We start from the raw sequence: 17,905 nt of genomic DNA on the forward strand, positions 1-17,905 counted from the left end.
ACAGAGCACTGCTCCAAATGCATGGAGCCAACCAGGAGTTCAAAAACAGGAGTATGCTGAGTAAAATAACCATTAGCAAGAGGGGTTGAGTCGATTCCTACTACAGGGATGGGATAAGGTAAATCAATACAAGGCATCTTTAGAGACATAGCAAAATCCACAGACATGATATTAGCAGATGAGCCAGAATCCACGAAAGCACTGCCCGTGGCAGACCGGCCAGCAAACGAGACCTGAAAGGGAAGCAAAATTTTATTGCGTTTCACATTAACGGGAAATACCTGTGCGCCCAAGTGACCTCCCCGATGATCACTTAGGCGCGGAAGTTTTCCGGCTTCTTATTCTTGCGCCTGGGACAGGTGTTCAGTAGATGCTTGTCGTCCCCACAGTAGAAGCAGAGACCATTCATTCTGCGAAACTCTCTACGTTGTCGAGGGGACATGGAGGCCCCGAGTTGCATAGGTACCTCCGAGTCCTCCGTGGAGGGGCGAGGAGACGGGACCTCGGGGGGAATCGCAGAAAAGTCAGAGGGGAGCACACTGAAGCGTTCTAGCTGACGTTCCCTGAGACGTCGGTCAAGTCGTACTGCTAGGGCCATAACCTGGTCAAGGGAGTCAGGCGAGGGGTAGCTAACCAGCAGATCCTTCAGGGCGTCAGATAATCCTAACCTAAACTGGCACCTTAGGGCCGGATCGTTCCACTGAGAAGCTACGCACCACTTCCTAAAATCAGAACAGTATTCCTCAACCGGTCTCCTACCCTGACGTAAGGTCACCAGCTGACTCTCGGCTAAAGCAGTCCTGTCAGTCTCGTCGTAAATGAGTCCGAGGGCAGAGAAAAAACGATCAACAGAGGAAAGTTCAGGGGCGTCAGGAGCCAAGGAGAAGGCCCACTCTTGGGGCCCTTCCTGGAGTCGGGATATGATGATACCCACCCGCTGGTTCTCGGAACCTGAGGAGTGGGGTTTTAGGCGGAAATACAGTCTGCAACTCTCCCGGAAGGAGAGAAACGTCTTACGGTCCCCTGAAAACCGGTCAGGTAACTTGAGGTCGGGTTCTAGAGGTGAGGTGAGGGGAACTACTAAAGCAGCGTCACCCTGATTGACCCTTTGGGCCAGGGCCTGGACCTGTAGGGAGAGGCCCTGCATCTGCTGGGTCAGGGTCTCAAGGGGGTCCATGATAGCGTCAGCGTAGGAGAAATGGTAGACTAGGTAAGGGCTTGTAATTATGTAATGGCAGGAAGGAGGTGAAGGGAAAGTGAGCCCTAATCTACCCACCGCCCTGTCCCTGCCTACTTGCAACGACCCGCCCTAGGCGACGAGGTACAACTGGGCGGCGGTCCCTACGCTGCTAAGTGCACAGGAAGACAAACAGGGAACACGCAAGGGAAGGGGCAGTAGCCACGGAACGCCACGAGGAAACGGGGCGGCGAACGAACCGTCAGGACCAGGACGAAGTGAGTACACCCGAGCAGGCACGGAGACAGAAGCAAGCCAGGGCAAGCAAGCAGGTCAAGCAGAACTGCAGCAAGGCAGAAGCACGGCAGAAGCAGGCTGGAGCAAGCAGCAGTGGGGCCAGGAATCCAAAAGAATTACAAGCACTGAGGGAGAGCGCAGGGCAGGTAATAAAGGGCAGGGGGCGGAGCTAACTCCGAGAGACCAGGCCGCGATAGGCTCTCCCACTCCTGAGCCTGCCACCCTGGTTGGTGGGAGATGGTGTCAGTCGAGCAGGTCTGGCCTCAGGTGTGGATTGATTAATCCCAGGAGTATAGCTAGATGAAGTACCTGGCAGATCCCTAACAGGTTCCTTTCCATCGTATTGTTGGCCTTGGCGGACACTAATTATTGTTTCATGATTGTAGACATAGACTCGTATGGAAGCTCTGCTGATGCCTGCATATTCCGTTCATCCATAATGGGGAAACGACTTTGGAATAATCAACTAGCGGTGCCCGAACCTTCCATCCTCCCTGGCTCCAGCGGCCCACCAATTCCATATGTCATAGTTGCAGATGAGGGGTTTGCCCTGACAAGGCAAGTAATGCGGCCTTTTGCAAGAAGGGGCTTATATGAGCATTGACGCATGTTCAATCTCCGCATATATGCCGAGCTCGAAGATGTGTGGAATGTGCCTTTGGCATTATGTCGAACAGGTGGCGGGTGTTTCTGTCTACAATGCAATTGTCACCGCAGAATGTGACATGTGTCATACAAGCGTGTGTAGTTCTGCATAGCTTCTGCCGCATTCATGATGCTACGTTTGATGCAGAATATATACTAACACATGCACCCACCAGCAACACTGTCCCGGCAATTCCACTAGGGAGATCTCTCACATCCGGACTCCGTGTGCGGGAAAGTTTGGCGGCATATTTTGAGAGTCCATCAGGAGCCGCACCATGGGGGCTTGTTGTCATTTAAAGGGTCGCATATTTCTTTGTGTTTTCTGTCCACTGGTCCCAAGTGGCCAGTGTTTGTTGTTTTAGGTTAGGGGCTTGTAATGTTAGGGACTCGCAATACATGAGTACCCTTGACGTGGGTTGCGAGCTTACATCTGTTGGGGTTTGTACTTGCCATTTGCCAGTCCTGAAACTGTTTGCATGAGAATGAATTATGTTCGCCCAAATTTAATTCTCCTCCAATCGCGACTGTCCTTTCTGTGGCTATTGTCACATGACAGCACGCCAACATTCACATCTCATAAACAATGGCAAACCCCGAAAGATGAACTAATACCTCATTGAACGTGTGCAATTATTTTGGGACAGGCCCAGCAGTGTGTGAGTATACAGTAATATACATTTTAGGTAATCATTTTGGGGAGGGGTTTGAAAAAATAACACCACGCAATTGCAACTGTCAACACCTTCGTTTTAATGTTTATAATGCACAACAAACAAGTGGTGCAAAAGAACCCAACAAAAAAAATTAAACAGCACACCAACAGGGTGCAAAACTGATGGGGGCAGACTATGCAGTCCTTCAAAAATGAGCGTTGGTCCGCTCAGCCCACAGCCACTTTTATAAGTGGTGGTATTGGTGGCCCGGGGAAGAGTATGCGGGCATTTCAGCACCACTATGCTGGCCATGGAGCTGCTGAGGATGTTCCTCTCCAGCATAGTGGTGCTGATGATGGGACTGGTAACTGGGTCCAGGGAAAGGGGGAGCAAAGGGTTCTGGCCCTCTGCTGTATTGCGGCAAATGCTGCTCGCAGGCAGGCAGAGGACCAGGGGAAAAACGGGCAGCCCCAGGTCGATAAGGGTGTGGCCGTGCGCTGGGGGTGGGTGGGTGGTATGGGGCAGGTAAATTTGATGTGGTGGTAGCCACGGCGAATCCTCGCCACTGATCGATAGCTGTGAAGCAGTGGTGCGGATTGTGGGGGGGTGTGGCGCTATCTATGAGGGAAATTATGGCAAAGTGGAGGCGTGCCACCCTATCCACTGGGACCCTCCGCAGCATTGGCACGATTACCCTCGCAAAGAAATACTGCCCGTCCTCGTCGGCCACTCTAAGCAGGTATTCCAGGACCCGAGAATCTACCTGGGCCCCGGCGGCTGCCTGCTGACTGCATCGGCGTCTTGCTGGTTGTCGGGGGGGGGTTTCCTTGCTGAGAGAGTTCGGCAGGGGCCGACTCTACTGGGGCCGGGTCCCAGGGTGTTGGCTCCGGGGTTAGGGTCACCAGTCGACTGCTGGGAGGATTCGGCCTACACTCTGGCTGGTCACTCTCCTCCTATGTGTTGTTCAAATTGTCCATTGTTCTGTAATCGAAAAACATAATGAGCTACCAATAGTCATCATTGTCCAAAAATGCTGTATGGCGACCATGACATGTGCAAACAAACATTTACGCATGCAAGAGCACATTTACTTACGATCGCATCTCCATGATGTCCTTGAGGAACATGAGGTGCTTAGTGTACATATAGGGGCGCTTTTGGGAAACCCCATCCCCACTTCGGCCTCTGTCGCCCATCTCACGCCAGAACTGGTCCCTGCAGCTCCGACAGCGTGTTTTTATATCCCGGACTGTAGGATGAACAACAAAAACATGGTCACACATTGTGGTAACGCACATTGTGGTAACGAAAGTTGGGCATTTAGCAAAAGACACAGACAGGGACACACTACTTCAATAGGGGTGACATTGCATCGTTTATAAAGACATGTACTCACCCATTCTACTGCGCTCGCGGGTCCTGCTTCTCTCCCATTCCGTGGTTAACAGCGCCTGGGCTATATGCTCCCATGCGTCCTCCTTGGCCGTGCGGGTGTCCCATATTTCGTCTCTCGCCTGCACCAGTCTGATAAGCCTCTCGACGTCCATCCCACACGGCATGCCTGCACTTGTATGGGTGGAGTTTTCACAGTGGCAAACTCGCAGAGGAAACTCAAGCACTTCCTGGTTTGTGCTTGTTTGGACCAGCTTTATAAAGTCATTTGCATGGACATAACAAGTGATGTGTGAAAAACGCGCATCCAATGCAGGTGCTTCCGTGTGGCATGCGTGATTTTCACGCACCCCTTGACTTCAATGGGTGCGTGATGCGCGAACAACGCACGAATATAGGACATGTCGTGAGTTTTACGCAACGCACTCACGCTGCGCAAAATTCACGCACTGTCTGCACTGCCCCATAGACTAATATAGGTGCGTACGACACACGTGAAAAGCACGCGCGTATAATACGCTTGTGTAAATGATGCCTTAACCACGGATAAAGTTCATCTAATTTTACATTCTGCTACTTCTCTCATGTATGAGGATACCCAATATGTGTGCTTTGTTTATCACATATAACCGAAGAGGTTTGTTTCAGAAATCAACTTATTTCAAAGGAATAATTTTATAAAACTGAGCTGACTTTCTATAACACTTGCATAATAACTACTCTGAAACATGGAACCCCAAAATATTTATTTAGGGGCTCTGCACCAGGAGTAAAATTAGTATTGGAAAAATTGTATCGCAAATCAAGTATCTATTTTTGGCTGTGGAAAAAACTTGAATAATTGGGAACGGTATGGCATACCCCATTACAGTGATGAATGCAGAAGTCTGAATTTGAGGGACTTGAGGCACAAAAATATTGGGTGTTTTAGAGATGGCCATGTTTGCTTTTTTAAGTGGGGATAATGGAATGGATAAAATGCTTTTCTATTAATCTTTTAACATCCTCAGACTGGGGGCATGGTCTGGTGTCTTCACCTTCAAATACACTATATAAACAAATGTATTGGGACACGTATACATTACAACTACTGGAGCTTTCATGACACCCCATTCTAAATTCATAGGCATTAATATGTAGTTGGTCTGCCATTTGCAGCTAAAACAGCTTCAACACCACTAAGAAGGTTTTCTATAAAATTTTGGAGTGTGTAATTCATCCAGAAGAGCATTTGTAAAGTTAGACACTGAGGTTGGATGGGAGGACTTGGCTCGCAATCTCTGTTCTAGTCCACCCTAAAGGTGTTTAATGTGGTTGAGGTCAGGGCTCTGTGCGGGTTAGTCAAGTTCTTTCACACCAAACTCACCCAATCATGCCTTTATGGACCTTGCTATGTACACTGGGGCACAGTCATGCTGGAACAGAGAAGGGACTTCCCCAAACTGTTCCCATAAAGTTGGAAGCATGCAATGTCCAAAATGTCTTGGTATGCTGAAGCATTAGGATTTCCCTTCACTGAAACTAAGGACTTAGGCCAAACCCCTGAAAAGCAACCATATAGCATTATCCCTCCTCCACCAAATATTAAAGTTGGCACAATACAATCAGCCAGGTAACAAGCTCTTGGCATTTGCCAAACCCAGACTCGTTTATCAGACCGCCAGATAGAGATGCATGATTCGTCACTCCACAAAGTACATTTCCACTGCTCCATAGTCAATTGGCATTGTTCTTAGTGATGTAAGACTTGTATGCAGCTTGTCACGATCTAGGGCTATGTGAACCCACTAGGCTGCTCCGCCGTAGACTGGCCAAGCCACGGTCAATTGACAAGTCTATACAAGAATTACGTAGCACGAAAGTACCTAAGATGGTCCAGACAATTGGCAGGGGCTTTAGCACGGATGGAGGTGGATGTGGCAGGTTGCGCCAGACGTGGCGGATGACAGCAGGTGAAGCAGGTTGCGCCAGACGTGGCGGATGACAGCAGGAGCAGCAGGACACGACTCCAATCACTAAACAGGCTCAGGAACAATGACACAGCACGGTATATAGGATACAGGTAGCAGGGCATGGGAACACTGGGAGCAGGGTAACACTAAGGGACCATTTGCAAGACTAACATGGGAATTACAAACACGCTCAGGCAAGGATCGAAAGGGCAGGGCCCTTTTTATAGTTCAAGGTGATCAGAGCATAATTAATTATTTACATATGCGCCCTCTATTGACCACTGCGGGACAGAGCGGGCGCGTGTGCCAACATCTCCAGGGAGGGAGACGTCGGCAGGAAGTGGACAACCTGCAGTAGGCAGGTAAGAGGAGGTTGCAGTCTGTAACACAGCTGCTCGGCACTGTTTTTGTGCGGCTGTTAATGCCAGAGGAGGATTGGAACTCTGCAGTTATTGAGTCAGCATTGGCTATTAAGCACTTTACGCCTCACCACTCGGCGACCCCGCTATGTAGTTTTCTGTGGTCTTAGGTTCCAAAACATTTCCACTTTGCAATAATACAATCACAGTTGATCGTGGAAAATCAAAGAGGGAGAACTTTCACAAACTGACTTGTTACAACGACCCATTCCTTCACAAATGTTTGTAAAGGCAGACTTCATGGCTAGGTGCTTTGTTTAATACACCTGTGGTAATGGGACTGAATAAAACACCTGAATTCAATGATTAAAAGGCGTGTCCCAATACTTTTGTCCTTATAGTGTACAGTATATCTTTGCCTGTACTGTATTATATCACCATATCTATATACAGTATACATACACAGAACACACACATAGAAACAAAACTACGACACTACTGACAGCCAGTACACCCCACAGTATATCTCAACATAACAACTGAGCATGTGCCGAGTCAGATATACCTCACTATTATATCAGTAAGCTCTACACCATAATCCTAAAGCCTACAAAAACAAGAATTTCACAGCGCCATACATGTATTATCACTAATAGAACCACAGCCCCGATTGATGGTGACTAACAAGTCCTATTGAAAGGGTTATTCCATTAAGCACATTTATCACCTATTCACAGGATAGGTGAATAATGTATTATTGCAGGGTGCCCCACCACTGGGACCCTCGCCAGTTACTGGAATGAGTGTCCAGACCCCAGTTCCTTCTCACTGCATGATCGCAGTGAGGAGGATTTTTAATGGAGTGGCGCTGCACTCGGCTGTCTCCGTCGGCCCTGTAGACATTGAATGGAGGGCACATGCATGACCACCACTCCATTCAAAATCCTCCTCACTGTGATCTTGCGGTCAGGACCCCTGTTATACTGATTAGTGAGGGTCCCAGTGATGGGGTTCCCAGTGTACAAGCATTTATCACCTATCCTGTGGATAGGTGACAAATGTGCTTAATGGGAAAACCCATTTAAGTAAAACATATATGAAATACAAATATTACCAGTTTTGATCGTTTTTTAATTTAGGGGTGGAAAAATTACGATACATGACGCTACTAATATAAAGTCTTAACAGGGTCATGGACAGTTCTTGTAGACGGAAGTGTGACCAAAATAAGGATATGGAATTAATATGCATTGAGTTTTATTTAGATAGTAGAAAGCCTTGAGTTGTACTTTCTCTTCCTTTAAGTTGATATTATGTAAAGGAAATTGAGGTTGTCAGGATTTCCCACTTTTAATGATGCAATGCATTAGAGATCTATATAAACAGTCAGCTCTTCCTCCTGGCAACTGTCTGCATTAGCAGCTCATAGTGTGGAAGACACTTAATCCATTCATTATGAACTGCAGGATTGCTGCCATCATCTGTGCTGTGCTGCTGTCTGCTACTCTGATACAAGGTACAGTTATTTGAAGTTCTAGAATACATTTTTATTATTGCATTATGTCTAGATGATCACTTATCATTATTACTCTCCCAGGATTGGCTATACCTCGAGGGAATCGATGCCTGTGCACAACATTTTCTAATAAACTTAACATAAGGACAATGGAAAAGTTGGAGATTTATCCGAGAAGTTCTACATGTGAAAACATTGAATATGTGTAAGTAGATGGCAGGTGATGCAACCAAAGTCCCACTAACTTTCACCAGCACATACGACTGATTTACTAATGTTTTCTGCCATTCTCCTTTTTGGTATAAGGCAGTAAACAGCAGCAGGCGAGACTCGGTGACATTCAGTAGCGAGGTCTATATTTTCCATCATGTATATATATATATATATATATATATATATATATATATATATATATATGCAGATATATATATACACATATACAGGGTGGGCCATTTATATGGATACACCTAAATAAAATGGGAATGGTTGGTGATATTAACTTCCTGTTTGTGGCACATTAGTATATGGGAGGGGGGAAACTTTTCAAGCTGGGTGTTGACCATGGCGGCCATTTTGTATCCAACTTTGGTTTTTTCAATGGGAAGAGGGTCATGTGACACATCAAACTTATCGAGAATTTCACAAGAAAAACAATGGTGTGCTTGGTTTTAACGTTACTTTATTCTTTCATGAGTTATTTACAAGTTTCTGACTACTTATAAAATGTGTTCAAAGTGCTGCCCATTGTGTTGGATTGTCAATGCAACCTTCTTCTCCCACTCTTCACACACTGATAGCAACACCGCAGAAGAAATGCTAGCACAGGCTTCCAGTATCCGTAGTTTCAGTTGCTGCACATCTCGTATCTTCACAGCATAGACAATTGCCTTCAGATGACCCCAAAGATAAAAGTCTAAGGGGGTCAGTTTGATGTGTCACATGACCCTCTTCCCATTGAAAAAACTAAAGTTGGATACAAAATGGCCGACTTCAAAATGGCCGCCATGGTCAACACCCAGCTTGAAAAGCTTCCCCCCTCCCATATACTAATGTGCCACAAACAGGAAGTTAATATCACCAACCATTCCCATTTTATTTAGGTGTATCCATATAAATGGCCCAACCTGTATATATACAGTGTATGCATGATGGAAAATGTATGATTGTATTTGTTTTTTTACAGGCATATATATCCATATTGCAGGCTATAAATACTAGGAGTATTATATAACGTAGCTTTTATGCTCATTTGCATGAGCACTGCTTTATATAGCGCTTGTTAAGTTGGTAACTATAATACTGTTTATAATAGCTAACAACATGCAATGAATGAAAATCTTTGCAGCCACAAGAAGACCATTATTATTTTTTTATTAATTTTAAGGTGTCTTTGGCTAACATTTGCAAAGGAAGCATAAGTAAATAAAGGTTTATAAAATATGTATAGGGAATAGTGAAATCTTCTAAATGCTTATAGTTGTCTTTCTTTTCATAGTGTGACTTTAAAAAACCGGACTGTTCCAATATGTGTCAGTCCTGACCTAAAAGAAGTAAAGGCTCTTCTCAGAAGAAGAAGAAAATCGGTAGGTGTTATTGTTCCATAAAAAATGTTTTTAGAATATATGTGAAGGCTTCATCTGTGAATTTAAACTCTGTCCCAGAAGTCTGTAGTTTAATACTTATGAAGTTATGAGAATATATATGTATATGTATTATATAGGAGGCTTGGCACGGTCTGAAGGCATGGGTGCTTTTGGGCCGCTGGGTTGCTCCCTCTGCAGGAGCGGTGCTGCGGTGGTGGTAGCCGCCATGCGGTGCTGCAACCGCTAGAGTAGGGACCCACTTTAAAGAGGTCGCCGTGAAGTGGCAAGTGGGCTTATACAGTTTGATCAAAATGTTTACAAAGAACCTCATGTTCATGTTTCTAAATTATGCCTAGCGGCTCAGATCAACGTATATACTGTGGATTGTGCGGTCCATGTCTAGTTTCTCACAATGCTGATATTGTATAGTCTATCCTCCTCTTTTCCTTTGTTTTACTTGGTACCAGCACTCCACGCATTTGAAAAAATACCCAGCTGATTTTAATTCCAGAATGACCTCATAAGTGTTCCTGCTCTTGCTTGTGCTCTCAGTTGGCCACTGGGGGCGCATGGCAAGGTGAGCTCATTCCATCTGTTCACATGTTGTGGTGGTGTCTGTTGCTGTAGTGCTGCACTTGTGGGGGGACGTGGCCCAGAGCCAAGGAGGCTTGGCACGGTCTGAAGGCATGGGTGCTTTTGGGTTGCTCACTCTGCAGGAGCGGTGCTGCGGTGGTGGTAGCCGCCATGCGGTGCTGCAACCGCTAGAGTAGGGACCCACTTTAAAGAGGTCGCCGTGAAGTGGCAAGTGGGCTTATACAGTTTGATCAAAATGTTTACAAAGAACCTCATGTTCATGTTTCTAAATTATGCCTAGCGGCTCAGATCAACGTATATACTGTGGATTGTGCGGTCCATGTCTAGTTTCTCACAATGTTGATATGTATTATATTTATTTATTTTCCTAACCCTTATGATTATTTCTGTAGGCAGCTCAACCATATTGAAGTGATCCGTCAACAATAGATGTGGACCTGCATGGAAAAACATATTGACCAGCTGGATAGTATTCATAGTCAATATTGATCAAGATTAATTTAGATTAGGATTCCACGTATTTTTTGTTTCCTTTTTCGACCATTTAAAAAGAAATTATGTCTCGTTCAACACTAGACATAAATTATTGCAAACTTTGTATGTAAATAAATTTATGTAAATATAAGATTATATGTATATAATATGTAAATAGTATACACCATAAACTGTACAATGTGCTACAAACACATTTTATACAAAATAAAATGTTTACTTAAATTGTTTCCAAATTGGGGATTTATTTATTTACTTATCTATGATCCATTTATTTCTTTTAAATTGTTTTAACCCCTTCCCGACATTTGACGTACATGTACGTCATGGAAAGCATTGACTTCCCGCAAAATGCCGTACATGTACGTCAAACGTTTGGCACCGGCTCAGAAGCTGAGTCGGTGCCAACATCACCGGATCTCAGCTGTATCTTACAGCTGACATCCGACTGTAACGGCGGGGACCGAAATTAGCTTCGATCCCCGCCATTAACCCCTTAAGTGCAGCGCTCAAACGCGATCGCTGCACTTAAGGTGTTTGCAGCTCATCGGAGCCCCAGCAATGAAATTGCCGGGGTTCCGGTGGCTGCAATGGCAACCGGAGGCCTAATACTGGCCTCCCGGTCTGCCTAGCACCGAAGCCGGTCAAGATCCGCCCGGCGGCGGAGCCTGATCGGCTTCCGTAGCTGCCGGCAAGATGGCGCCGGGTCAGGAGCTGATCCGGCGTCATCAGCGGTGGAGGTCAGCTGTACTGTACAGCTGACATCCACCTGTAACGGCAGGAACCGGAGCTAGCTCCGATCCCTGCCATTAACCCCTTCGATGCAGCAATCGAAAGCGATTGCTGCATCGTAGCGGTTACTAGCAGATCGCCAGCCCTGATAGGCAATCGGGACTGGCGACTGCTGTTATGGCAACAGGAGACACAATGGTCTCCTGCTCTGCCATTACGGAAGCCGATTTAGGCCCCGCCGGGAGGCGAAGCCTAAACGGCTTGCTGTCAGTGAATGACTGACAGATCTAATACATTGCACTACATAGGTAGTGCAATGTATTAGAAAAAAATAAATCTGACCGTTGGACCTTCAAGTCCCCTAGTGGGACTTGAGAAAAAGTGTAAAAAAAGTATAAAAAAAGTGTAAAAAAAAGTGCAAAAAATAAAAGTTTGAAAACAATAAAAGTTTCAAGTAATCAAATAACACACAATCCCCCTTTTACTCTTATCAAGTCCTTTATTATTGAAAAATAATAATAAACCATATGTATTTGGTATCGCCACGACCGTAACGACCGGAGGTATCAAAATATTATATTATTTATTGCACGCGGTGAACAGCGTAAAAAAAAAACCCGTAAAAAACGTTACCAGAGTTTCTGTTTTTTGGTCACTTTGCCCTACAAATATTACAATAAAAAGTGATCAAAAAGTCGCACGTATCCAAAAATAGTACCTATAAAAACTATAGCTCGTCCCGCAAAAAATAAGCCCTCATACAACTCCGTCGACAAAAAAATTAAAAAGTTATGGTTCTCACAACTTGGCGACAGAAAAAATACATTCTTTTTACAAAAGTAATTTTATTGTGCAAAAAGTTGTAAAACATAAAAAAGTGCTATAAATTAGGTATCGCCGGAATCGTACTGACCCGCAGAATAAAGTTAACATGTAGTTTATAATGCGTGGTGAACGCTGTATAAAAAAAACTAAAAAAGCTGTGCCAGAATTGCGTTTTTTGTTTACCTGGCATCCCAAAAAATAGGATAAAAGGTGATCAAAAAGTTGCATGTACCCCAAAATGGTACCAATAATAACTACAGCTCGTCCCGCAACAAACCAGCCCTCATACCGCTACGTCTATGAAAAATAAAATTAGTTATGGCTCCAATAAGTCAGGAAATAAAAAAATATGCAGTTGTGCCCGAGGGGAACATTTCTTCTGTTTCAAGAGGCGATTTATCAAGGACCTAAAATTAGGGAACCAGGAAGGGGAGGGCCCAAACATATCCGCTGGAAGCGACGGTGCCCGTATTATACCAGGACAACACTTCCCAGCAAAATTCCCCAAACTACAAAGGCGCGGAGTGTGGACCAAAAGGGGGATAAGAAATGACACCATTTATCAGTGCGACACCGGCCTGTGCAGAAAGGATTGCTTCACAGCATAACACACATCTATGGATTATTTTTATTTTTTTATACCACCTGACTATGCCCCTTATATACTCCGCCCCTCTTACATGTACCCCCACATTATAAAACACCAGCAATACTCAAACAAATATAGTACCAAGCAAAATCCGCTCTCCAAAAGCCAAATGGTGCTCCCTCGGCCCTGAACCCTACAGCGTCCCCAAACAGCAGTTTCCTTCAAAATATATGGCATCGTCATACCCGGGAGAACCCTTTTAACAATTTTTGGGGTGTGTGTCTCCAGTGGCATAAGCTGGGCATTACATATTTGCCACTGAATGGCATATCTAGGGAAAAATATAAATTTTTAATTTGCACCATCCGCAGCGCATTCATTTATGGAAAAGACCTGTGGGGTGAAAATGCTCACTACACCCCTTAATTAATGCCTTGAGGGGTGCAGTTCCATAGTGGGGGTCACTTATCAGGGGTTTCTTTTTATTATTTCACATCTGAGCCTCTGCAGTTGTGAACCAATACTTTGTAAATCGCCAAATTAGGCCTCCACTCCGCATGGTACTCTTCACTTCTGAGCCCTGTCATATGTCCAGACAAAAGATTAGGGCCACATGTAGGGTGTTTCTAAAACCGGGAAACACTGCATAATAATTAGAGAGCTGTCTTGTTATGGTGGCACAAGCCGGGCACCACATATTGGCATATCTATGGAAAAAAATCCCATTTTCACTCTGCAACATTGAGCGCACACTAATTTCTACAAAACACCTGCAGGGTTAAAATGCTTACTACACCCCTTGGTAAATGCATTGAGGGGTGTAGTTTCCAAAATGGGGTCACTTCTGGGGGGTTTCCACTGTTTTGGGCCCACAGGTGCCCAGAAACCAATCCAGCAACATCTGCACTCCAAATGGCGGTCCTTCCCATCTGAGCCCTGCGGTTTGCCCAAACAGCAGTTTATGACCACATATGGGGTATTGCCGTACTCGGGAGAAATAGCTTTACAAATGTTGGGTTCTTTTTTTCCTTTATTTGTTGAGAAAATGAAAAAATTTGCGCTAAAGCTACGTCTTATTGAAGAAAAAGGACTGTTTTTATTTTCACTGCCTAATTCTAATAAATTCTATGAAACATCTGTGGGGTCAAAATGCTCACTACACCCCTAGATGCATTCCTCAAGAGGTGTAGTTTCCTAAATGGAGTCCCTTTTTGGGCGTTTTCATTGTTTTGTCCCCTCAGGGGCTTTGCAAATGTGACCTGGCCTCCGCAAATCATTCCTGCTTAATGTGATCTCAAAAAGCCAAATGGCGCTCTTTCCCTTCTCAGCCTCGCCGTGTGTCCAAACAGCCGTTTATTACCACATGTGGGGTATTGTTTTACTCGGGAGAAATTGCTTTACAAATTTTGTGGTGCTTTTTCTCCTTCAGTCCTTGTGGAAATGAAAAACAATTAGCTAAACCTACATTTTCTTTGAAAAAATGTAGATTATTATTTTCAGGGCCTACTTCCAATAATTTCTGCAAAAAAACTGTGGTGTCAAATCGTTCACTATACTCCTAGATAATTTCATCAATGGGTGTAGTTTCCAAAATGGGGTCACTTGTGGGGGGTTTCCACTGTTTTATCCCCTCAGGGGCTTTGTAAATGTGACATGGCCTCCGCAAACCATTCCTGCTAAATGTGAACTCCAAAAGCCAAATAGCGCTCTTTCCCTTCTCAGCCACGCCGTGTCTCCAAACAACCATTTATTACCACATGTGAGGTATTGTTTTACTCGGGAGAAATTGCTTTACAAATTTTGCGGTGCTTTTTCTCCTTTAGTCCTTGTGGAAATGAGAAAAAAAAATCGCTAAACCTACATTTTCTTTGAAGAAATGTTGATTTTAATTTTCACGGCCTACTTCCAATAATTTCTGTAAAAAACCTGTGCGGTCAAAATGCTCACTACACCCCTAGATAATTTCCTTGAGGTGTCTAGTTTCCCAGATGGGGTCACTTTTGGGGGATTTTGACTGTTTTGGCACCGCAAGAGCCCTTCAAACCTGACATGGTGCCTAAAATATATTCTAACAAAAATAAGGCCCCAAAATCCACTAGGCGCTCCTTTGCTTCTGAGGCCGGTGCTTCAGTCCAGTAGCACGCTAGGGCCACATGTGGGATATTTCCTAAAACTGCAGAAACTGGGCAACAAATATTGAGTTGCATTTCTCTGGTAAAACCTTCTGTGTTATAAAAAAAATTGTATTAAAAATGTATTTCTGCAGAAAAATATGAAATTTGTAAATTTCACCTCTACTTTGCTTTAATTCCTGTGAAATGTGTAAAGGGTTAAGACATTTTCTAAATGCTGTTTTGAATACTTTGAGGGGTGAAGTTTTTAAAATGGGGTGACTTTTTTTGGGTTTCTAATATATAAGGCCCTCAAAGCCACTTCACAACTGAACTGGCCCCTGTAAAAATAGCCTTTTGAAATTTTCTTGAAAATGTGAGAAATTGCTGCTAAAGTTCTAAGCCTTGTGACGTCATAGAAAAATAAAAGGATGTTCAAAAAACGATGCCAATCTAAAGTAGACATATGGGTGATGTTAATTAGCAACAATTTTGTGTGGTATAACTGCCTGTCTTACAAGCAGATACATTTAAATTGAGAAAAATGCTAATTTTTGCAATTTTTTCGCTAATTTTTGGTGTTTTTCACAATTAAATACTGAACATATCGAGCAAATTTTGCCAGTAACATAAAGTCCAATGTGTCACGAGAAAACAATCTCAGAATCGCTTGGATAGGTGAAAGCATTCCGGAGTTATTACCACATAAAGTGACACATGTCAGATTTGAAAAATGAGGCTCTGTCAGGAAGGTCAAAAGTGGCTAAAGAGGGAAGGGGTTAATTTAGTCAACTACGTTATTCATCACACTAAAACGACAGAACCCTTGCACAACGGAGACAAACTGAAACTATTGGCACCAGATCCGTCACCATTGAAATAAATGGTGATGGAAACGGAAACCTATGGTTTCAGGGGGGGCGTGGCCAACTGCCGACGGGACCGGTCGCATGATTTAGGAGCTCCGCTTTCGGCCCCGATTTCCCTACATTTATCCTGCTGACATACCGCTACAATTCCTCACAGAGCCAGAAGACAACCTCGCCGACATAAAGAGGGTAACATGAACCGTACACGGCATTCCATGGCTGCAGAGAAGTTGAAGGAGTTTGCCCGCGCTGCTCCTCAAGATGGCGCCGACGCCTCTTCCTCCTTGCCGCCTCCTTCACCAGAGAACACACAGCCAGAGGCTCAGCCTGCTCCTGAGCCGGAACTAACGCTGGCGCAGGTATCAGCCAAGCTCCTGGACGCTATACAGCTCTCCACCTCTTCCCTGACAGGAAAGATTGCTGAAGTAAAGTCGGATGTGGGACTCCTCAGACAGGACCTGCAGAACTTAAGGGACCGGGTGAGGGAGACGGAGGACCGCATTTCTGGGCTAGAAGATAAAGTGGCGCCACAGACAGGAAAGCTGGCACAGCTGGATAGAGTGGCGACTCAATGGCTACAGCGAGCAGACGACCTGGAAAATCGCCTGAGACGCAATAATATACGGATCCTTGGGCTCCCTGAGCGCTGTGAAGGCAGAGACCCCAGTTCCTTTATTGAAGCCTGGTTTAAAGAAATTCTACCAAATGCTGTATTATCGTCATCTTATACCATTGAAAGGGCGCATCGTGTACCTGGCAGACCACCGCCGCCGGGCGCCCCACCGAGACCTCTGCTAGCACGCTTCCTCAGCAGTCGGGACCGGGACGCTATCCTGCAAGCTGCCCGTACGCATGGAGAAATCCGATTCCAGAATACCACTATCCTGCTCTTTCCGGATTTTTCTGCGGCATTACAGAAAACGAGGGCTTCATTTGTACCAGTCAAGAAACGGTTGCGAGATCATCAAATTATTTATTCAATGGCGTTTCCAGCGCGATTGCGGGTTATACACCAAGACAAGACGGTTTTCTTCAACACACCGTTGGAGGCGGATGAATGGCTGTCTTCACTGGGACGCTCTCCTCGAAGATAGAACTGGAGACTGCAACAACATATGGAACTGTTCACTGTGAACACTTGTTACACCTGCCTTCCTACACGGGATCTCGTTTTGGATGTCCAGATGAGTATTAATCTATCTTATCCTGGAACGATGTTCTCATGCAAGTTCTGCCTTATATTATTCTCGTAATTTCTTATATGCAAAGTTCTGAGAGAAGAATTGCGAAACATGTAGTAATACCGTTGTTTATTATTATATTGATGTAATGGGCGCCGTAAAGCAGATGACTATAAAGGGTATTACTCTCTGTATACATGACCCCTCAAGTTAAGTTGATAATTTGCATAATGGGCGGGTGGAAACTGGCTTATCTTTTCTAAGAAAAACAATATGTAATGTTTGTAGTTAGCGGACAATTACCCGCGAAATTGGGAATCACAACGCCGGTTCCTTTTACCTCAATTGTGCTTCCTTCCTTTTTTTCTTTGTTCCTGCTCACCTGTATTAGTCATCTGATATATAGGTGATCCCCCGTTTTGCCTCAATTATCACTTTTGTGATAATAAAAAAGCGTAGCAATCAGTGCATAGCATTGGTTGTTCTATATTTGTTATTGCTGATAACCTGACTGTTTTACTGCATATCTCAACTGAAAGCATTTAGCATTGTTCTCTTATTGGTATATTCTTAGCAATTGAAGTATTATGACATTATCTATTCTTTCTGTGAATGTGAGGGGTCTGGGAGACTCCCATAAGAGGAACCTGACTTTTTCATTTATCCGGCAGCAAGGTCCACAGATAATATGCCTTCAAGAAACACATCTTATACAATCTACTGTCAGCTGCTTAAATAGAACATGGATTCAGTGGTCGGCCCATTCTACGCACAGTACATATTCTAGAGGGGTTTCCATTTTGATACATAGATCGCTCAGATGGGAACCGGGTGCACTGCAGACAGACAAGGAGGGCAGGTCAATTTTTGTGCATGCATGGATTGAAGGTCAGCAGTTCGTACTGATTGGGCTTTATCTTCCTCCTCCGGCCTCC

The 17,905-nt window shown here is 44.6% G+C and overlaps 1 protein-coding gene across 1 annotated transcript; it reads left to right on the top strand.

Moving 5' to 3' along the window:
* Positions 1-7,933: 7,933 nt before the first annotated feature.
* LOC142739247 (C-X-C motif chemokine 10-like) lies at positions 7,934-10,708 on the top strand. The gene is made up of 4 exons (XM_075849804.1): positions 7,934-7,994; positions 8,076-8,199; positions 9,490-9,577; positions 10,564-10,708. The coding sequence occupies exons 1-4, from the start codon at positions 7,934-7,936 to the stop codon at positions 10,579-10,581; spliced, it is 291 nt and encodes a 96-aa protein (XP_075705919.1). The 3' UTR covers positions 10,582-10,708.
* The last annotated feature ends 7,197 nt before the right edge of the window (positions 10,709-17,905 follow it).

The sequence above is a fragment of the Rhinoderma darwinii genome, chromosome 1, assembly GCF_050947455.1.
Source record: "Rhinoderma darwinii isolate aRhiDar2 chromosome 1, aRhiDar2.hap1, whole genome shotgun sequence".
Lineage (NCBI taxonomy): Eukaryota > Metazoa > Chordata > Amphibia > Anura > Rhinodermatidae > Rhinoderma > Rhinoderma darwinii.